This window comes from Apteryx mantelli, chromosome Z (genome assembly GCF_036417845.1).
Source record: "Apteryx mantelli isolate bAptMan1 chromosome Z, bAptMan1.hap1, whole genome shotgun sequence".
In the NCBI taxonomy this organism is placed as follows: domain Eukaryota; kingdom Metazoa; phylum Chordata; class Aves; order Apterygiformes; family Apterygidae; genus Apteryx; species Apteryx mantelli.
This window is the reverse complement of record NC_090020.1, coordinates 51697053-51720840: the sequence shown is the minus strand read 5'-3', so window position 1 is coordinate 51720840 and position 23788 is coordinate 51697053. Positions and strand designations below refer to the sequence as shown.

The window sequence follows — 23788 nt, the reverse complement described above, 5'->3', positions numbered from 1 at the left end:
ATGGACTCATTCACTAAACTATGTAGTACAAATTAAGATTACTGGTACATATAAAAAAAATCAGATAGGCAATCAATTACAAACCTGGCAGTATTTTGAGAGAAAAAGAGATTTTTAAGTCTTATAATGGAATGATTAAAACATCAGGAACTTTTTTTGGGAGCTCCAGTAAGAGATTTGCATTTGGTGTGTTCATTAGCTTAAAAGCAGCCCTACTGCACAGGAATACATTGCACCAGGAGTTAATATCAGGGTCTAGAGTTCAAAAAATCTGCTAAAACTTGAGTGCAGTAGGTTCCACTACATTGTATTTCTGTTGAAATGTATAAAACATAGAAAATTGTAATGGTGACTTACTGGATAAAAATATTAATGTTCACAGATAAAACCCGACTGATTTTTTGAGTCAGATTTAAATTTACATCTTTTGCAGATTTAATCGGCATGATTTGAATATTTAAGGTGTCTTTGACCATCAAGTAGCAGTACATATTTACCATTTTACACAGATTCCCTTAATGTGTTATGCCATTTCTAACTAGGCTTTCCAACAGCAAAGCCCTACTTGAAACCTTCATCAAATATGTCTTTACAGTCTAAGTATATATTCAATGAGAAATGCCTTTATACAATATTTACAGAATCTCTCCATTAGATAAAAAGGCAAAATAAATAAAAAGCTTAAAGAAAGGAAATGCTGCTTAGGCTGTAGGCTTTTACTTTTATCTTCCCCCAGCAGATACTAGTCTCTTCAGTACATGAAGTTGGCTAGCCAGGATTGTTTTTCTTCCTCTTACTTGGGCTGTGACTGGGATCTTGTTTCAGTTCATGATATTGCACCTGTTTAAACACAACGTTCAGAGAGAAACTGGTCAGGTGGCCACTTGCTAGGAAAAAAAAAAAAAAGGAAAGAAAGATTTCTATATTTTTTCCCAAGGCAAAAGAAAAAAAAGAAAAAAAAAGAAAAAAAAGAAAAAAGGAAAAAAAGAAAAAAGAAAAAAGGGAAAAAAAGGAAAAAAAGAAAAAAAAAGAAAAAAAAAGAAAACTTGTCCTGCAAGCTAGATGGGATCTGCAGCTGTGATGCAAGAACAGAATGATAGATCTAGAGTAAGAACAGAAAAAAGCATTAGCAGAGTCCTGCCAAGAAATAAAAGCGTGCTGATATAAACTTTTTAGAAGACTTTTTTTTTTCATGAGATGTAACAGAAAATAAACAGTATCCACTTTAAAGAGTTGGATGAATATTCTTTGCAATCTATTCCTTAAAAATACATTTATTTTCACAGGCCTTCCACAGAGGGATCAGATTCAGACTGGGTATGTGCACGTGTACCTCTTATTTATGCCAGCTCTGAACTGAAACCATCACCTAGAAATATGGAAAGTACATCATTTTTGTGATACTGGAGGTGATCTATGTGCATGACATATCTTAATGCTTACACCTTCACATGAGATTGTGTCCTGCAGTATAAAAGCTTATAATTCATAGCCTGCTTATTTTTAAAAGGGTTTGTGATCACAGGTGAACTGTGATCAAAACAAAGATTCTCACTTTGGAAAAAAAAAAAAAAAAAAGGGTTCAAGCACCCTAACTTTCAGAGCGCTGCCCCAAGACACCGGGCAAAGCAGCCTGCCACCGGCTCTGCACAAGTGCAGGTCCTTCCTTTCATTATCCAACCTTCCTATCTCCTCTCTGCACGTCCTAATGGGCTCAGGCAGAGCACTTCCGACAAGAAACCCTGGCAGTGCCTTATTCCAATGATACTCACATGGTCCCTGGAGGCTGGCTAATACAAATCCCAGCACCCACTACCATCTCCCAAATAGCTACCTTTTTACTGATTGCCCCAAAAGACCCTCAAAAGGCCTAACTGTGGCAGTAACTAATTCCGTACTGGCAAAAAGTATAACAGACTCCTTAAGTTTCATGGAATATCCCCAGCTGGAGTTTTAATTTCTTTGTGCCAAAGAATCTAAAGTCAAATCAAAATAACTGCTTTGAAATTAATTTAAAAAAATCAGAAAATCATGATGCCATATATTAAACTAACAACTGTACGGACACTTTAAAAGTATACACACCACTTGTACATCTGATGGAACTCTGGACAGAAAATCAAGTAGCTCATTGTTATCAATTGCATATGGACTTCGAAGCTTCTTTGTAAATTTATTGATGCCTGCAAAAGTGAGAGTTCAAATGTTACTATCATCATCTTATTAAAATACGTATTTTTGACAAAGTTTTGAGAAAGATTTTAGGATCCATTTCAAAGTCTGATATTAGCATTGAATTAATGAATGAATGAACTGTAAACTCAGTCTCTAAAAGTCACACTGCTGGTGTGGTTTCCTCTGCTTCAAAATGCAAACGTTTTAGTGACATATTCAAACACCTCTAATAGTATTTTTAAAACACACTGACTTTGGACTATGTTTAGAAAAGAAAGTGTTTTTTTTTTTTAGAAAACCAAACTTGTACTGGCTTGATAAGTCTTTAAACACGCAGAGGTTGCAAAAAGGAAAGGAACAATGTGTACTCCATCTGTGTGGTGGATAAGACAAGTAATAATGGGTTTAATTGCAGGATGGAAGATTCAGTTTAGATACAAGGAAATCTTCCTAATGCTAAAGATGGTGAAGCACTTGGAAAGTTGTGAAGTCTGTGAAGGCTTTAAGAAAAGATTATACAAACCTCTGTCAGGGAATGACAGATACAGATGATCCAACTGCAAAGCAGAGAAGGGCCAAGATATCTCCTATAGACATCATAGTCTTATAATTCTAATTGACAGTGTTTAAAAACACCAAGAAAATCCCCCCCCCCCAATTAAGCTAAGAAAGGATTTTTAAATTATACTTGTTTTCATATCATTACACACCAGCTCAGACTCGTATACTTTTCATGACAAAACCTAGTGTGTACTATGGGAACACAGGTCTAAAACATGACCAGGAATGCTACATATCACTCAGATTCTCACATGAACAGGACAAAGCTGGCACAACATTTGAAAATATGTAGCTGCTGTTCTGTGTAATTTATCAAGCCTGTGACAGAGATGAGATAATTCAGTTTATGTTCCAAAAAGTCTTTGGTGCCTAGGCCTTCAGAAAGTTGTAGAAAGGACATGAAGCTTCAGCAGTCTTGATAACACCCCTGGTCTCCCAGAGAATGATTCTCAGCTGTTCTGTGAGGACAGGAGATGGCTACAATCCTTTGATCCAGTGATTAAACAATGAGTATCGAGAAACAATATTTGAGGCCCAAACACACTTAAGAAGATTCTTTACATCATCAAGTTACTAAGAAACAAAATATCTACCACACTGTTTACTGAGCATGGCCACCAGTCCAGCCATTGGTGAATTCAAGAAGAGTTGATATGGTCTCACCTTATCCCTTCCTCCTCAAAAAGAAGGGAACCAGTTACCACATGAAAATAAATGTGAGAATAAATCAAGGTCAGGGTTCAAGAGAAGAGAACAGCAGAACTGATGACAGGGGAGACTACAGGAGAAGTAAAAGATGACAAGGGGATTAGGTCTTTTCTAAAAGCTTGACATTTTTCAGACCAAAATTATTTTCTCGATTCTGCTTTCTACATATAGCTATAGCAGTTACCAGGACTCTGCACTGTGGCAAATGAGATTAGAGTGCAGAGGTTTTTCCTACTCCACTGTGGCCAATGCAATATAAGTTCAAGGACCAATAGTCTACCCAGGGAGAAACAGGGTTGGGAGAAAAAGAACCAAGAGTCTGTTGCAACAGCAGGCTGAAAGAAGCAGACCCTATGGATGTACAGAAGAAAGACAGCTTTACATAAGACCAGCCATAGCATGGAGGAATTTTCATAAAAAACCATCTACCCTCCCAAAGAGCTAAATGGGCAGACACAGCTAGAGAACAGCTCAAAGTTTCCTACAGATGAAAGTCAAACAACAGAGATCATTTGCTTTCAAATCCAGGATACATGAACGGGATAAAGAAATGAATATACACTAGGGAGGCTAGTAACATAAGATAATGGAGAAAACAGGTATGTATGTGTTTGGAATGTTACATTTTCAAGGCAATTTCCTAGGCTGAAGGGAGAGCGGCTCAAAGCTACACACAGCATTGTACTATGTGTTAACGCGCTTCATTCCTAAGGAGGTTTGGATTACACCGATGGTGGAACCTCACCTATGCAGTACGTCTCCCGTCTCCCAACACAACACAGAAAGAGAAATAGGTATCTAAAGAAGGGATCCCTAGACACCAGCTGAGCAAGAAGTCACCTAAACTGAAGTGCAGGAGAACAATGTGGAGATGGACCCTCTTATGAACGAAGGCACTTAAAGTCATATCAACAACTAGCTAGGTAGCTTGTGAGGGGGGAAATAAAAAGAGAGCACACATGAGAGAGTGCATGGGCATGAGCATGTGCAAGATGCATCTAAAATACTTAGTGATTATTCTATTTATCCATGGTCTGGGAGGTGTGGACTGGAGTTTAGGAAAACAGGCTCTGCCCTACCTGAAACAGAGACTTGAACTTACACTTTTGTGGAAGTCTAATATTGTAGGGCTAAGTGTCTTTTAATATAACCTTTCAAATAACAGTGCTGATTCTATAGTTTTGAGGGTCTTGGAAAGGTATTATAAGCTCAAGTTCTTGCATGAAACCAAGATGTATGAAGCCAAATGTCCAAGATGCCAAGTCTGTGCAAAAACCACTAGAAAAAGGACATAGACCAAGAAGGTTAAACTTCAGTAAAACAAAAGGTCTACCATGTTGTGTATGAGAAGAAGAATGCAATTTTGGGAACAGTCTAAGAGGTTGTGTTGCACCCTAGGGATAAAGGGTACATGGCAAATAAATGAGACAAGAAAAGGCACTAAGCCCATACACTTGCTTCTTTAGTTCTATAGATTTACTTTTTTGGCCAAATTCTCCTTATTATTCTTTCCCCATTTTGTATATTGTGTTACATTTATTTGTAAAGACTCTGTAAGAACATTACTAATACTGAGTTATATCTAAAAAACACGTTGTCCAGAGTCAGTTCAATGAATTTATGTTGTCTCTGACATTCAAAGGTTTTTCAAAGAAATGATTATTATTCTTGTCTTCAGAAAGAAAATCTAGCCACAGATTTAACTGAGACAGTTCTCTTCACAGGTTTACACTACTGAATAAGTGTACAGCTGCTAGTGACGTAGAACTGTATTAAAAATGAACAAATGAAAACTTGGAGCATTATTTACAACAGATGTGCTGACAGTAGCATTTTAAACTCAGTGTAAGGAATAAATATAAGGATAACTGGTAAAAACTTAGCTTAGTCACAACACACACCCGACTCCACTCCCCCCAGCTCCCCCAAATTGTGCTCGTTATCAACTGGCCAAATACTACATATACCTTTTTGTCAGACTAAAGGTGACCCTTTAAACAGGTTTCTTGTTGCTATGTTTACATACATGTTCAAAAGATAAAGTACTGCAGTAAAAAAGGCGTATTGTTCTAAACGCGCTATATAGATCGAAATGCCTCTGTTTGTGTATAAGTGGTGAGAATAAATCAGAGTAATATCTAGACAAAGCTACACTTTGATATATGAAGAATCCTCATGGCTCCATGTTTATAGTATGATGAAGTCTAGAATGCCAGCCAAGAAAAATGCATTTTGCAGGTGAGTTTAAATCTTTACATAGTTGCGATCTTTAACTAACCTGTCTGTTTCCATCATGGAGCAGCTTCATGACCATAAATACAGAAAAGTACTGACAATATAACTCATCCCTTAAAAAACATTTTTTTCTAAGTGGCACAGACAGTTAAAAAAGGCTTTACTTACCCCAGACAAGGACAATGTATCTCAGTGGAATGAAATACAGGATGATTGTGAACACAGAGAGAGCGACAATTGCCAGCCAGCTTAAGAATGGGACAGTCCAGTTGAATGTACTAAGTGAAAAATTAATATAAGTCAGAACACTGGTCACCCAAAAGAACCAATAAAGGAACAAATAATTGGGCAGGCAGGCTACAGCTCTGTGAAAGGGTGGAACTACCAGTCTTCACCAGGGAGAACCAACTGAAATCATGCGTGAATATACAGATGCTGAATACCAGGGAGAACTTGGGTTTGAACGCATTCCCAGGGGAGAATGAAAACAGGCCTTTGTTTCACCCACTCGCCCACTGACTGGCACCTCTCCCCGGCCCAGCTGTGCAGATCATCCTAGGAAGCACTACTTGGCGTCTTGGTGTTTCAGTGCCTCCCCACAATTTCAGTGTCAGACAAAACATATACATTTCCTTTCTCTCCAAATTTACTTGTATGGGCAACCCAGGTCTCCATCTTCAATCCATTTTCCCCCCAGCCAGGTACAGGTAGGATGTTGTGGTTAGAACAGCCCTTCTAAGGGTTTCTGCTTGATATCCTCCCTGCTCTACCTGCAGCACAGAGCAAGCAGCTAAAGGCTGAACAGAGACCTTCCTTTTGGTTTTGCACTCCCCAGCAAGAAAGGGGTGCTTATCACAGGGGGTACAAGCAGCAAAAGGCAACTGTGTGTGTGTATCCAAACCTGGAAACTCATCCTGACAAGAAGGGAGTTAGGGAAAAGAAGGGGACAGATCAATCACTCCTGAAGAGAGGGGAAAATGTTGGAGGACAAAATTAAAAAACAACCCACACTTTGGGTGGCAGAAGAAAGAAGAAGAAAAAGGAGGGAAAGGACAAAAGGAGGGAGTGGCATAACATCAAGTACATTACAGATAAAGGGAAGAAAAACTGCATCATTCTAGATGAAATTAAAATAAATAAAGATTATGTCTTCATGGATAAAGGAAAAGAGAACTTCTGGGATCCCATCAGAGTTTCAAGGCATTGGCTTTCCAGCAAGGTCCCAGATTAAAATGTTGTTAATAAGGGTCCCAAATTCTACAGTGTTATAAAAATCTGCTGATCACCTCATTTTGCAAAGGTTGAGGTATGGGCAAAGAGGAAGCGCAAGCTAATGAGTCTTGAAGCAGCTACACTGTGGTTCCCCAAACCTCTGCATGCAGGGAAGACAAAAAGGTCAGATGGCCAATTTATGTATATCCCATGGGAACTCTGGTTAAAGGATCTTGGTTAAATGGGATTATTCCATAAAGGCACTACCATGCCAAAGGTGTTGCATGACATTTATCCAAAAGGAAAATGTGGGTTTGGCTCTGAATAGCCTGATGATACCTCTTAAGGTATTATCATTAGCTACATACCCAATCACATTGGTTAAATTATTTTGGCTTCTCTGGCTGAATAATTGCAATTATCTGAATTGCTGGCCATATTTTTCATAATGAGCTCTGGCTTCCTGTATTTATTTGTCTTTTTTTCTCCCTGGTAATTTTGACATGCCTCCAGAGTGAACATTATGTTAGTGTCACTTGGTGTAGGATCACTCCCTTTCTCCTCAGGGGACACCTGCTCTTTTCCCTTCTTCTGTGTGCATTTGGGCTGAACAGAAGGTTGAGGGTCTGCTCATGTTCCTGTGACTCGGCTTTGTGCAATGGATCACAGACACGCCATGTGTGGGAACACTGGCTCCTCACTTAGCAAACCTCCTTCTGCGCTGTGTTAGCACAGCATTCAGTACAGGTTTCCCATTATAGTTTTAGGAACAAATTACAGAGATTTATAGGAAGATTCAATCTCACTTTGTTTAGAAAATTGTATCACTCTTCTCTTGTATATAATAGAATAAACTCTACTTTCAAAAGGCACAATTAAAGGAACTTAATCATCAAGAAGACTTCCATGAACAGCCTGTTGATAAAAGAGTTGGTTCACAGAGAGGCTCGTCTTGCTTGTTTTGAAAACTCACGCACTATAGTGTGCTTATGCCTGCCTCTGCTGCTGTGAATAAGGCCTGTTTGGAAGTGTCCCCATGGGAACATTTTCCCAGGTTTTCCTATTAGGGCCTTTGTCCTTAAATGCATAAATGGCAACCTTCTCTTTATCCTGATTCTGATGTGCTTTTCATTGCTGACAGATTAAAAAACAAAAAACAAACAAAAAAGGCAAAATAGGTTGAGAGATTATCCTGATATTTCCTGTAGGTTGACCTCTAGCCAATGTATAAATTTCTTAAAATTCACTACCAACAGTAAATATTTATTTTGGGGCCATACCTTTAGCACGGCCTACAAACCCATAAATATGGAATAGCAGTTCACCATACATAGCACCGAGCGGTGGAAAAGACAGTTGCCTTATGTTTATAGATAATAGTTGAAACAAGCGGGAACACACTGCTTTAACTTTCCTTCAAGTGCCTCAAAAGAAACTTTATAGCAAAGACTCTTGTGAAGCCATTCTAACTCAGGATGGCTCCCAGGTCACCTTTTTGCCTTCCCTTTCCGCCGCAGAGGAAAGGAGGTTGCAAATTCACTGCTCCCAACTTCTCATCTTGAGAGGTTTTGCACTCGGCTTTCGGTTGGCAGAAAGCCAAGCAAATTCTGGCCCTGTTTCTCAGCTGAGAGTGTCTTTCTGGAACCCTTCTGATCTCAAATAATAAACTTTAAATTATTGTTCACTGACCATGCCAAAAATACACCAAACTTCCTGTCCTAGGTCTCATAGATGCTTCCTCATATATACTGTAAAGCTCATAACCTCTCTTGTTTAAGGTTTAAACTTTTTTGGTAATTCATATATACCATGTATTAGGCATTATATATTATATATAATCTATGAGGAAAAGTTATGTTAACTTACATGAATAAAGCATTTCTGGCAACAGAATGTACATATATCCTTAAAATCTGAAACCCCTATGCAACTCTGCTTATTTCCTTTACCAAAACTTTGCATTTTTTATTATTACTTTTAAATAATTACTGCTATGCCTCACAGGATTGTCAACTTTTTTACTTCAAAGCCTCAGTTCTGACTTTTTTCCCCCCCGATTACTCTATTTCTAAATTCCAAAATTAATATGACAGGATTTTCACAAAACTCAGTGTCTGCATAAAGCAAAGTAAATAATGATGAGCTTTAGCAGTGAATCATCCAAAATTGGAGTCCCTTGCCAAAAAAAAAAAAAAAAAAAAAAGAGTCATCTAACACTTTGCACCTCAGCTTGGAAAAAATATGAACAGTATCAGAGAGCTAACCAGCACCAGTGTGTCAGCACTTACTTCTTTATCCTTTCTCCAAAGGAAGCCACTTCATCAAGGACATTCTGGACACTGACGCACACCTCCTGGATGGCATAAAGTTTATTCATAAATCCTTTTTTCTCACTGTCCTAAAGAAAAAAATAGTAATTGGGTAAAAAAATTTCTGATCATAGCAAATATGCTATGTATCTATCAGTTAAGTTTCAAAATTGCACATTATAGGTATATCTAAAAGTCATTAATAAAAACTGGCATTCAGATATTATTTTCTTGTCCTTTACACAGTGCATATTGAAAATAAATATAGCTTAGCATATATATTTAGCACCACACAATTTTATTTGTCATTACATTAGTTTCTAAATACGCATTTCCATAATTCAGCTCTGGTTTATAATCATGTTGAAGGTGCCAACTGCGTATGTTGTGCACACTTTCAAGGGATGAGTCAAAAGATACAAGAGCAGCCATTTTTCAGAATGCCCTTTCTTGAGCTGAGGTAGGCACCAAGAAGATAAATGCACCTCTAGAAGCACTGAGGGTAAGAAACCAGAAACACTTCAGCTCCTATGGGCAAGATTCCCTTTGCTTGCTACACCTCTATTTGAGATTTCCGCCTCCCCTACTCTGCCAGCCTCCGTTGGGCCCAAAGGTTAGGATGAAACAGGAAATGCCAAATGCACTCATCTCAGCATGATACGAAGGTGTGCTGCTCTTCTGCTCAGCCTGGATTATCAGAGGTATGCCATTTAGCTTAGAAAAGATAGATTCGTATTTAGCTGTTCATATTGTACTCACGCCACTATTTTATACATTGTTTAGGGTATCCATTACGCACACAGCAGCACCGCCAGTCTGTTAGCGCGCCCCACGTGCCTCTGTTATTCTATCACCCGTTAGTAGCGCAGCATTAGGCCACCCCTTGTACACCCACAGCACAGCAGGTGGCACTCGCCCCAGACAAACCTGAGTGCATCACTCAGCTGCAGACAAGCTGCTAAATATGTTTAAGTTGTCAGACGTACCCCTGTCCTCTATAATCATTCTATTCCACCATTCGACTTGGCCAATGAACACGCACTCTCGTGCTTTTTTTTTTTCTCGTTAATATTCAAGTGGCAGCATGCATGAAATATATGTGAGATGCAACTCCAACTTCGTTACAATATGCTTAGTACAGTCTGCGGTTCTCGAAGCTTATAAATGCCAGCCACAGAAAAATTGAAAGATGCAGGAAAGGTGGCATTGTATGAGGGCGTTTCATTATCTCCTTATTTATCCAGGTTTCTGCATGCTATTGGACTTTTATTCACAAAGCCATCAATTTATGGTAATGCAAAAGTCTAACCATAATTTCATTTCTGTTAAATATCAGGATGCTTTGTTCAATTTAAAAAAGTGTTTTTCAGAAATCGAGTGACCAGTTGGCCTTGAAAAGTAGGAATCACCCTCATTTAGACCTTTACAGGGGTCTTTGATAGATTTACTACAAGTAAATTTTCTCCTCCTTTTTGCCAGCTCCAGCTGAGTTGGCCTCCTGGAAGAAGTGTCCATCAGAGGAACAGAGGAAACCAAGACCATACTCGCCAGGGACATGCAGGCACTGCACAGACCACGCCTCTGCTGGGCCCTGTCCCACTCTGGCAGTGTTTTCCCTTTTCCCCAAAGCTTTCTATTCGTCTCCTAACCCAATCAGTCTGTAGCATCAAATCCACACATAGCCAACAGCGCTCTCAAAGAAATGCTGTGTTCGGCGGGTTTAAAATCAGGCATCAACACAGAAAAAAAAGACAATTTCTCTCAGTTTTTCTCAGATTACATGCAAGTCAGAAGTTTATACTCAACATTTCTAATGGATTGGTGCCATGTTATCCTGCCTAGTTTGAATTTGGTTGGTGTTTTCTCAAAATTAGAAACAGAAAGAAAAATAATCCAAGATTAGCAAAGAGCAGCAAAATATTTGATAAAAAAAAAAAAAGTTTAATGTTTTGCTATTGCAAACCACATACTGCAATAATCTCCGTAATTGACCCCAAAAGCCCACACCTAAGAAATTGGCTTATGTTGCACTTCATTCCTCTTTTTTTGTCCTGATGTTCAATACTTTATTAGCAGACAGAATATTGGTTCATGTATTTTATTATCATTTTTGCTTTCTTTATAAACCAGCTTGGGTAAGGAAAATATCATTTAATCATCCAAAAGTATTCTGCAACTGGTTCTGCAACTATATTGTCAAGATTTCTTCTGAAGATGTTAAAAGCATTTAGCTGCTAGAAAAGACAGATTGGCTATAAATAAACAATTGACAGAGGAAAGACACACACAGAGAGAGAGAGAGAGAGAGAGAGGGAGAGAGAAACTGCTTCCAGTAACTTGGTGTAATTTTAAAAACCAAGCACTTCAGGGATAGCAAAATATTCACAGTTTCTCAGGGAACATAAAAGATCTTATGTTCTCAGCTAAGATTAATAATTATTTATATCTCCAAAAAATGTTTTTGTTTTTGAAGACCGCAACCCCAGCCACTGAAACCAACTATATCCAATGTTGTATAGCATCACTGAGTCACTTTTAAAGTTATTTCTTAATATTTATTTCATTCTTGAAGCTTTGGCAATAATAGCATTATCATCCTACAGTATACAACTTCTTAGGTGGTACCGTATACATCCAGTGTGTTTCATTTATGTTTAACTATTCATACTACTACAAAATCATCAGGAAAGAGAGGGGCTCTATCCACTCATGTAAAACACATACTTCCAGCACTGGGCAAACATGAAAATAATCTGTTTTTTAATACATTAGTAGTGAGCAACTGTAAGCCATACAGAAATCACAGATATTTTTCTGCTTTTGTAGTACATGCAATTTTCGTCTCTTCAGTTTAGATTCATAGATTTGTCGTCCCTGTAAAACTATCTTGATGTATAATTAAATTGTGTGAGAAAAGAATTATATCAATGTAACAAAAACAGTACCCTTTGTGACATCTCCAGAACTCAACAGGGATTACTTTAAGAGGTCCTGAAGCTATTTTTCTTTACAAATATTTTACAAGACAAACTTGTACCTTTTTTTGAAAATACATGTTTTAAATCATTCTCTTCAAAAAAAAAAAAAAAAAAAGGGGGAGAGAGGGGAAAAAAGAGAAAAATAGACAGAGAAAGAATCATTATTTCCAGCCCCCCCTGCACCTTCTGAGCTTAAAGAAATTTGTTGACATATTCTAGAAGGCATAGACAAAACAGCACAGGAAAGAGGAGGCGGTCAGAAGGATCAGGGTTCGGCTTTGCTTAAACTAATTCCACATGCCCCACAAGCCATTAGCTGTTTTTTATTTCCTGCTCCAAAGATTTGTGGGGAAAATAATCTGGGCTAGGGAAAAGCTGCACTTATTTTCTTCCAGCAAGATGCTGCGTTAGCAAATACAACATATGAGCCACCTTGAGTGAAGCAAGGTTCTTAATAATCCATTTTTCAAACACTACTGGTATTTCCTTTCCAAAGAAAGATGGGCTGTGACTGGAATCAATTTCATCATTTGCACAGCTACAATTGCCAAGTTTCTGGAAATAATTGCCATTTAAATACTAGATAAAATTCATTATACAAAGCTAACAACAGTTTTATTACTATTTAATTTCCATGATTTGTTTGTTTGCAGGAGGCTTAAGGTATCTGAAAAGCAGGATGTTTGCTAGGGGATGACTTTAAGCATAAACTGCGAAAGCAAGGTCAAATTGATGTTGATAGTCTGACTTGCAAGAGAGAATGAACCCAAAGTAAAGACTGAGATTGTCTCCTCCTTCTACTTCTTAGTAAATTGTAGACTACAGTTTGATATACTGCTTGGCCAATAATAATACTTAACTGTTGTATACTGATTTTCAGCCATAATTATATTTTACATTTGGGGAAACCAAGGCAAAATAAAATAAATGACTTGCCCTTAGACTGAGTGGATCTAGTTCAAAGGAAAACCAGAATATAACCCATATTGTCTCTTTATTCAGTGAGCTATGCTTGTGATAGCATGATAAAATAGGGAAAGGGGAAAGCAAAAGAAATAAATAAGGCAGATTCAAAAGTAAACTTTGCTAAAGTTATTGGAATTAGACCAGTGAAAAGAAAGAACTTTAAGTGAAAGGTGACTTTTTTTAGTACAGAAAATAAAGCTCTGAATAGCTCATGGTAGATAACTGTCCTATTAATAACTGGTAAGTTGAAGATAAAGGCACACATCATAAAAACAAAAATCAAAGAAGAGTTTTGCCAAGAATAGAAGTAATTTTTGAGTTTTAGAAGATGCTGTCTGGGAAAGATAGAGACTCCAGATGGATCTTCCAAAAATATCCTTTATCTCCTGAGCAAGTATGATAGAGCACTTCTGTACAAATAGAAGTGACTGAGACAAAGCCCGACTAACTTGTGATAGGCACAGAGAAAGAAGGGACACTTAGCTGTCACTGGCAGAGCACAGGAATATTCACCAGGTATGCGGTAAGAAATTGTTATGGCCCTGTCACTTGGCCACAATGAAGATGTATGTGCTATTCGTTCCTTGTGTCACACTGGACTACCTGCGGCTACATAAAAACAGGCCCTCAGCTATCAGTGAGGAATCGCTCTTTTGACCTTCTGTAACAAACCCATAAATCTCTATCAGTTGAAGAGAAGAATACTTTGATGAGGAAACCGTAGCAGATTATTTCAACTAATGTATTAAAGTAGGACCCTCCAGACCCTACAGAGCAGCCCTTTTATTATGAATTCACGCTAGCTCTGGAGCCTACTGTTTCCTTGTGCGGGGAGTTTCTGAATCCCTCTTCAGAGCGGAAAGCGAGAGGGCTGGCCGGCTGGGGCAGGCTCGGAAGCGGAGCCGAGCCACCCTTACAGAAAGGGGCAGGCGCTGCCTCCCTCAGCCACGCTCACAGTCACACGCCTTGGGAGACCTCTGCTCAGAGACTGGTGAAACAGACCCAGAAGCATTGGGAGGAAACGCATCAGCCCTTTACTGGCAGGAATCGTTAACATCTCGCCGGGAGGGCAAGCAGCCAGCTCCTGTTAAATACCATCCTGTGGTCTGGCCACTGCTCAAAAACCTGTCACTGGGGATTAATGGCCTCACCAATTACCTCCTAGACTTTAACCTCTGATTTCTGGGAAGGTCACCAAGAGTAAAACAGTAAGCCAATAGTACACCAGCTCTGGAGGCATTTCATCTCCTCCAGTCCTTCCGAACCTCCATCAAAAGGCCTTCAGACCTGGTGATGGATACACAGGTAACTCATTACCTTACCATTTTCTCTGGGAGATGGAAAGGGGTCAGACAACCATGATGACGATATTATATTAAAGCTGACTTGGGAAACATGATCATGAGGTTCATTGATTTGTCTACAGGACCAGGAGAGGTATATGGAGTGACCTCAAACTGGCCTCCTCTGTTACATCTGTAGTGAACCAAGAGGGTTAGGTTGTTTTAACTGCTCTTCCTTCTTGAAGGTTGCCACTTGCGGAGTACTGTAACAGTTCACTCTTGTCACTCCTTAGTATGGGAAGACTCTTGCGGAGATAGTGAAAAGCTTTCAAAGGGAGTATAATGATTCATACAGCCCACCCTTCAAGTAAGCCAGCTAGTAACTCTTTGGGTCCTAGACTAGTAGTCATTTTAAACAGCGACTGACTACACGCCAGAGACACAGGTACCAGAATGTGTTCTCCCATGAGCATGAACAAGAAAAAGGCCTGGATAGTACCTGCACGATCCTGAAAATGAATGATCAAAGCAGACTGGCGTGGTTTGACATTGGACATAAAATGCTAGGGTTACATTAGATAATCAGAATAGAGTCTGCAAACCGTGGACATTACTTCTGCATATACTACCTGGTACAGCCCCTTCAATGACTGCCTTTTTAAAAGGCTATCAGTTGTGTTTACAAATGCTAAGTATTTCATCCCTGAAGTCTACCTGCTAACATGGGTCTTTACACGTACATTTTACCACAGAGAGCAGTGCATGTAGACTAGCTCTAAAAACAGTTGGCCATGCTCAAATGGGTATCAGGCTGAGAATTTCTAAAATATGGAGAACATCACATAATTATTACAAGAGCAGTGCTGTAGAGAGAAAATGATATTTGTGGTCATGATTATTAAAGAAAGCAGCAATAAAATGTTATTGCCTAGTGAACATTCAATATTTAAAACAGCAGAAAGTAGGCACAATAGAAACCGTATAAACATGCGGACGAAAACATCGAAGATTCACTGTTTATGAAGACACCATGCCTGTGAGCATGAATATTACAACAGTCTGTTCTGCCTCAAACATACACTGAGAGTTGATAAAAATCATTTTGAACCTTCTGTGACTTTTTGGCATGACTACCTATATAATGAATTAGAATTTTTGTGTGTAATGCACTGCTGCAGTGCTAGAATGTAAATATAAATTCAAAAAAAAAAAAAAAGTAAAAAACCCCAGTTATAGTTCTAGGTATTATAAACTGTATGGGGCAAAAAAAGAACACTTTAATGGCAATTCTTTAAGTGAGGATTTTTTGCCAGTGCTTTTTATTTTCTCTTTCTCCCTGCTAAGTTCCATAGTACTATCCAATGCTATTTAAATCTGTCTCTTCCTGATCTTGCTTTCACTGCACATTTTAATACAGTAAAGATAACAGTCCAGATACAATAAAAAAAACCATGAATGCAATAGTGCCAGTTAATAGAGTAACATGACATTCCACCGCAAAGCCATCTAGCCGGGAGGGGTGGGGGGGAGAAGGCAGGAACAGGTCACATGATGACAACAAAAACGTAAATTTTCATTGCATGGTACATTTTGACTAATGCTAAACATTTATGAGGTGTTAATTTCATAAATACTCTAAGCAAATATATTACTAAAAAGGATGGAAACTTGTCTGTTCATGGCACTACTTTAAGGGGCAAAAAAACAACAACGCCAAATGGTGGTATCCCTTTCTTGGCATTATTTTGGAAGGCATCTTAAGTACTTATGCAAGACATTGTGGGGTTAAGCACTGGGATGATGAAAATCTACCAGATACATTTTCCTTTCCAGCTTGACAGTGATCTTCTGTGACCTCCGCAGTTATATTTCTCTTGCATTCAATCATGTCAATGTCACCTGACAAGAGCTAAAGAAGAAATCTTGATGTATCGCCCCGTGGTTGTTAGGGATAGCTAATGCAGTCAGAACACAGTCCTGAAGTTCGACTAACTAACAAACTTGGACTGTGTTTCTATAGTTGTCTTTGTAAATTCCAGTGGTTCTGGCAGACTTTGCTCATGAATAGCTGACAAGACATTGACCATAACTGGTCTCTAACCGTGGTGAGTGCAAAACTGCAATTAACATTCATTAATTTGTGTGTTCATTAATGCAACTCTTCAAATTCTGGTCTATTGTGATCTTAATGTGAGGGAAGACAAATTTAAAAGTAAAATCTCAAAGCTCAAATAATGAAAAAAAAAAAAGGCAAGAAGAATGCTTGCTAGTTCTTTTGGAAAATGAGTTATTTTCTCTAAGAATAGCCTTGCTGTGCAAGAGCCTGGAAAGAATGTAGGGTGAAAACAAGTCATAGAGGCTACGGTAAAGATTTTCAGTTCAGGTATGGGGAAAAGGGAAAAAGCTGGAGAAGCCAGAAAGGGAATGCTGAAGGATTGTGGTTAATGAAACATCTGAACTTTGAGACGCTTATCTAAATCCAACCCACGCATTTTTTTATTGTTTACTCTTTACCAACATGAGACCCTCATCAAGATAATAAATTACTCTATTTTGAATGTTTAAAATAACCTCAAAAACTATCTTGCAATAAATGTCTATACAGCTGTCACTGATCTGTGTAAAAGGAAGATTATGGCGTTCTGCTGGAGTTACACTCATTTACAATTTCAGTTGCAGTACCAAAATACATTGGCTTGAATGTAGCAGATGTAAAAGTTAATTTGATGTTTTAGTGTAGCCCCTAGAACATAATTTTCATTTTCTCTTTGAAAACATTATGATGACAACCATGCTCTTGGGCAGACGATAAAAGCTAACTATTCAAGATCACCTCTGTACAGACTTAGGACATTATCTCAGAGCCAAAGTATGCTTTTAGATTTACTTTACTGTCTCTGGAAGTTTCCCAATCCTGTGTTGACAGGATATTATGATCTTATAATTCTTATATAAGTCATTCACCTAAACAAACAGAGATAATGATTCTACACTAAGTTACTGGCTAAACCTGGCAAGCTTAAGAGATATCTGCTATAAGTGCTTCTGCTGCCAAAAGATCTGCATCTCCAGTGCAGGACTAAGAGAGGGTAACCTAAAAGATGTCACCATAATAGATAGCTGAAGCACAGCAAAGAAAAGGGAGACAAATATTGATCTAAAATACGATTCAGCAATCCAGCCTTAGATTTCCGTCTTACAATTGTTATGAACCATTCTCTAACAGTGTCAGTCTTCCTCCATTCTTCTCAAGAAGAGGAAGATTGTCTTCCACCACTACCTTGCGTTAGACACTGAAACTGCATATTAGTAAATATTGCTGAGATGAGTTTGCTCCTTCCCTCCTTTGGTTAAGCAGGCTAAAAATTCCAGCTCCTTTTTAATCGATGCTATTGCTCTGATGTTTCTCTCTTATGCTCACTGTTATTAATAGTATGGTTAGAGCAAATGCACACAAACAATTTTGTATTTCAAAATTCATATGGTTGTGTGTTGGACTGCTGACATTTTTGGTTCAAAAAAATTGAAAGAGATTTCTTCCCCTGAAATTCCCATACCCAAACACACATACACAGTTTTAATATCAAATTACTTGGGCCTCGTCAGAGAGACTGCTGAGCAGAGGAACCTAGACATGCCTTTACAATTGGTATTTGCTGCCCAAACAATGCTCTTTTGGGACAATCAACCAAACATTTTTGGCCACTTTGGATTCCAGTGATTTAATGCAATGACAAATTGTTATGAAAAAAAAGGCAAAAGAAACTGTTTTCTTGGGGACATTATTTGTAAAGAGCAACTGTTCAGAGACTTGAAAACAACAGGCCAGATTCTCAGCTGATGTATGCTATCCTGAGGTCAAGAAAACCCAGATGATTTATACCAGTTAAATATCTAGTCCTAAAATGTGAAATACTAAATTGCTTTCAAGTACTCAATGATTAAACAAAATTCCCTGCTTACAGTATTTGATCTGGAGGAAAAAAAAAAAAAAAACTAGACCTAATTCTTAGCTAAGCTAACAAGTGTAGGTTATCTGAAACCTTTCATTCAAAGTGCATATCTATAGCAAGCAAGATGAAAATAGTAATATGAGAGATCTGGATGACTTTATTCATGAGAGTCTTGTGTTTAAAGAAAACCATCCTGGAAACAGTTTGGGACTGAATCCCAAAGTAATGCATGAGATGATGGAAAAGAGACCCACAAATGCTCAAAAGCAAAAAGCATAATGCTACGATCATGTCAGCTCACAAGAAATCCTATCGTTTTTAGAGCAAGAAAGATTAAGTAATGTTCCAAAGATAATGTGGATATATACAATCTATCTAATATTAATGTATTGAAGAAAGCCTTTCAAACATATTGCTTTTTTCTATAATGCCCCTGGATAAAAGTTCAAGCTGGACGTTTTGAAAATAACATTCTTACAAAAACAATTTGGCATTTGAGGCAAAACAATACATAAAGGAAGAAAAAAAGCAGCACCTGGAAGATGTCGCCACAAATATTCTTGGGGTACAGTGGGCAAGGAGCGACACACGAACCAAGAACTCCATCTATGGTCTCTTGAGAAAAAGAATCCAGAGAAAAGCTTGAAAAGGCTCCACTGCTAATTTTCTCTGTATCTGTTTATTTCATCAAAATGTTAAGGAAAAAGAAGTCCCTCCTTATTTATTAGGAAGTTCTGAATTTTGGACTAGATCAAAATTTAGGCCACCTAGCAAAGATGCTCTGGGTCCATGAATATGCAAAATCACAATGTAGGGCAATTTGTAACAATGTTATCTTGATGTCTAACCATTACAATAGTCTGTTCTACATTCATTTTAAATACGCTCCAGCATGTTAATGTCTCAGAAGGAAAAAAGCACATATTTATGCTGGACCATAGTAAAATATACTTTGACTGAAAACTCTGTAAGAGGTGTTCAGGATTTGTACTACAGGCTACAATACAAGAAAGAAAGAGTTGCTCAAAGGCAAATATTTACATGAACATCTATTTGTTGTTTCTGAAAAACAATGTTAGCAGCTAAAGTGAAAGCTGTATACTGTATGTATATACCTGTTACTTTACAATAAAAGACGTTGTAGAAAAAGCTACTAGCTTATCTTCAGTCAACTTAAGTCAATTTACTTTTGAGAAATGAAACTCACTCAGTTGAAATGATAATGAATGGGGATACTTTAGAAGGAAACAAGCAAGCAAACTACTGTTAAAATTAAATACAAAATCCACATGATTAATGTGATGTTGGAATAATAACTGAAAAAATAAATGGCAGGAAACACAATTTTTTTTTTAAACCATTCTTTAGGCAATATTAACTTGACCATTGACTGCTCATGACATAGAAAATATACTGGATCAGAGATGATACTATTTATATTAAATCCTGCAAGCAAAGAAGAAAAAAGCCAGCTATCTAATTTACAGAAGATGAAGAATAGGTGTTTCATGGAATTTATCTGCCTAACGAAACAAATAAACAAACAACTTTATCCAGTCATCATGTCATATGCATTTCCCCACTCTACTTTTCTCTCACCATCTCCTAACTTGCACACTGTCATCTGAAAACTTAGAAGCACCAAGACCCACAGATACGCAAATGCTGGAGGAGGAGGCTAGGAAACCTGCAGGGACTGAAGAGCTTGACAGCAAACTAACAAATCATTGTAGCTTAACACTTCAGAGTGGATCTTGGGCATTAGGAAAAGGAATGGATGAGACATGACTGTACTAACGGGCAAAAAGAGCAATCAACAGCATTTGGCACTTGAAAGGAGGAAGAAAGAGTTGGCGTTCAAAGCACAATGCACTGTTGGAAGTGGACCCTTTTGAACGTAGGGTTATCTTCAGGATAGAAAACAGGATATCATACAGACAAAGATGGAGCATCTTTCCCTTCCTAAATCCCTGATCCTTTCCTGACAATTTCACAAAAGCCTTCACAAATGCCAGAGATCCATGTAGGATGACATCAGCTTCAAAGGTTTATGGGAGCCAGCTGTTCGTGTATGCCTGAGTGCTGTGCTGCCTCCTGTTTCTCCAGTTCTGCCACTGCCATCTAATTGATGGTGTTACATAGTGCATGATCTCTAACAAGCTGTGATCCATTTAGAATAACCTATTTTATAGGCTTTTTCAGTAGACAAGACAAATTAGTTCTCCATATTTAAAAAAACCCCTTGTTTCTTCCAAAACTCTTTGCTCGTTTTGATGACACTCACAAAAGAAACCACCACCAGCCAGAATGCAAGAATTCAATGACAGCTCTCATCTTCAACTTTCAGCAAACAACTTTTTTATTATTTATTGTCTAGTAAATAAAGTTTAAATGCTTTTCAGCCTTGGCTGCAAACTCGCTACCCATTTGCAGTCCAAGAATAGCAGGGAATAAAGCTGCCATCATACAATGTCTTTTTTCTCCTCTGTGTGCATGCTTTCTATAGATTTCATTATCTCTCCTGGATCTGCACACATTGTCATATCTAGGGCATAGCAATACTAAGTAAACAGGAAGAAGGTTTGTGAAATTTTTATCATCACTGAAACAACCGGTCGGGAGGATATATTGTATTCAACCTTTCTCCAAAGAAAACAAGGAAGAGAGCAGGTGCTGTTCCTCTAGAAAAAGACCTACGCTATTTTAGCCTGACAGTTTGAGATTAAACACACAAACACTGAGATATTTAGGCTTTGTGGCATATCAGTTAGCTATAAACTGCAGAAAACAACTGCATGGGTTAAAAATTTATGAAGGGCCAGAATGCATAATACAGATATTTAGAAATACCCAGACTTCTGCTAAAGTTGTTAGCTATTAAATGCATGCAAGGACTACTTGTGCAGGGCATCAGATGCAGAAATGCCCATACTCCTGAAATAGAGAGAGGGGTCAACAGCAGAGACTGAAAGAAAAGTGCAAGCAGAGGTCAAACACGTACTGAGATTTCCCAGAGCATCTTTCAAGCCTTCAGAAAACTGTGGTTCAAAAGTATCCAGAGCAAAAGGGTACTTCCTTATTTGCAACAACCCTCAATGGATTTTTCTTTCATGAGTCTGTCGAGTCTCATTTTGAACATACACAAGCATTAAGCCTCCGCCCCACAGTCAGTAGTTCAGCTATTTCACTGCAAGCTCCGTTAGAGCTTCTGGGCAAACGCCATCCGGCCCTGAGAATTTGTTATTGTTCATTTTGTTGATTTGTTCTGTAACGTCTTTTACTAACAACACTCTGATTTGAAGCAGATCCTCTGTCACAACCCGTATGGGAACCTCCCCAAGCTCTTCCACAATGAATACACATGCAAAAAATCAGAAGTAAGGCTTAAATCCAAGGCCCTCGTATAGCTTGTTTTTAAATGTTCCTAGTCCCATACGTGGGGTTATCTAGAAATTTCAAGTATTTATGATTAAATTTATTGAAACTTTTTAGAATATAAAAACAGTTCAATCAATATTGTAAAAGCAAGTGATAATTTACATTGTTCTTAAAGAAATCTTTTATGAAGTCGCTAAAAGAAAAAGGGTATTAAAATAACTCCTAAGCCAGCAGAAAGAAGTAAAACAGCACATATATTTCAAAAGATTAATAGTGAGCTATCAGAAAATTTGGTACTAGAACTGATGTTATTTAATATATTTATTAATCCACATCAAAAAGAAGGAAGGCTGAAATGACAAAATTTATACGTGACAGAAATACTTAAGGAGGTGATGACAAATTTCTGAAGACTATAACAAGGTTAGATGAACGACTACCACTAATAGATTAATTTTACTTAATGCCATTATAACCTAATGAGACATCTTCAGCTGAAATACTGCATTCAAGTTAAAAAATAAAGGTAAAAAAGCAGATCCACAAAAAATGCAGATGCAAGCCATTGAAATTATGAAAATCGTGGAGGAAAAATAAGACAACGAACAACAGAAAGTACTGGGACATTTTAATTTACACAGAAGATGAATGAACGTAATCAAGATATACAAAATAATGAATGGTTTAGAGAAAGTAAATTTGGCCTCCTAATTATTCTCATATGGCAGTAGTGTGAAACATTGCATGAACTTGAAAAGGCAGTAGAGGTAAAACTGATAAAAGTAAATTCTTTCTTTCATACAATGAGAAACTCATTTGTGGAACTCACTGCCCAAATAGCATTAATATGAACAGCTTAATAAAATTAATAGCTGTATTAAGCACATATATGGACATTTCCTGTGAAATAGCAGAAGAGTGGGTATAACAACAACCCTTCATTTGAGATAAAAATATGACACAGTTAAAATCTGTCATGGAAGTAAAACAAAAAAGAGTCTCCAATCAGAACAGAGAGAATAAGTTATTATGAAAGTTAAGCATATGCAACACATACATGAGCTGAAAAGCTTTGCTCTTTACTACTTGAAATATTTGCATATTTGTCAAAATTAATCAGTCAGAGGAGCAGTAAAAGAACAAGAAATCAATAGAAAGAATCATGGAACCACAAAGTCTCTTCTTTCAAATTCTCCATACAGGGAAATCAGAGCTTCCAATAGACTTGCTAAATAAAGATGTTCATATAAATACCTTCCAGCTCTGGCACTAACTTCTAGTAGGAAAAAACTTGAAAAACTCTACTTTTGGATAACCATTCCCATCCCAGCAGAATAAATGGTTAATTTTATCTTGTTTTTTCAATTAAGGAAATATTCACCATTCTTGAGGGGCTGGGGGAAAGGGGATCAGAATATCTTCCACCCATTTTCAAACTGAAAATCACCTCTCCTGAGAACCGCCATGTTACATATAAAAATATGATAGCATTTTTCTTTGTTTTGGATATTATTTATATGATTTTTGGATTATGATTATTTGGATTTTATTTATATTTATTTATATGATGGAGGAGCGTAAAAATCAGTTCCTTCCAGGCAATGCCTCAAAATTTAGTAAGAATTTCTTGCTCATCCTAAGGTATCAAGCTTTACTTTCACAATGACTCCAAGCTTTGGAGAAGCTGCAGTCCTGAGCTTACAGCTCCCACACGGCATCATACTGTATCACCTCAGCCAAATCATTGCCTTGGCCCAGAAATTTCATTCAGTTTGTATTGACTTTAGTGCTTTTGATTCCTGCACAGTGGAAAATATTAATGTATGCAGTGGAAAATATTAATGTAGTGCTACGGGGGAGAGAAAGCAAGGGAATTCACTAACAAGGCTTATTCAAAAACACCAGAGCATAGACTATAGAAGCGTGTAGCGAGCAAAGCATCGGTCTGCAGCACCTGGAAGCACCTGGGAAATCCCCACACCCTGTTATGCTAATGCAAAGGGGATGCGAGGAAGTTCCCTTGGCAACCA

The 23788-nt window shown here is 37.8% G+C and overlaps 1 protein-coding gene across 1 annotated transcript in view; it reads right to left on the bottom strand.

The window, feature by feature from the left end:
• Positions 1-768: 768 nt before the first annotated feature.
• Positions 769-23788, bottom strand: part of MCTP1 (multiple C2 and transmembrane domain containing 1) — a 297839-nt gene continuing 274819 nt past the window's right edge. Inside the window, exons 18-21 of the mRNA XM_067315354.1 lie at positions 9180-9289; positions 5848-5957; positions 2086-2183; positions 769-840 (exon numbers count right to left, since the gene is read on the bottom strand). Coding sequence (XP_067171455.1) covers positions 769-840; positions 2086-2183; positions 5848-5957; positions 9180-9289 — 390 coding nt within the window. The remainder of the gene's footprint in view (positions 841-2085; positions 2184-5847; positions 5958-9179; positions 9290-23788) is intronic.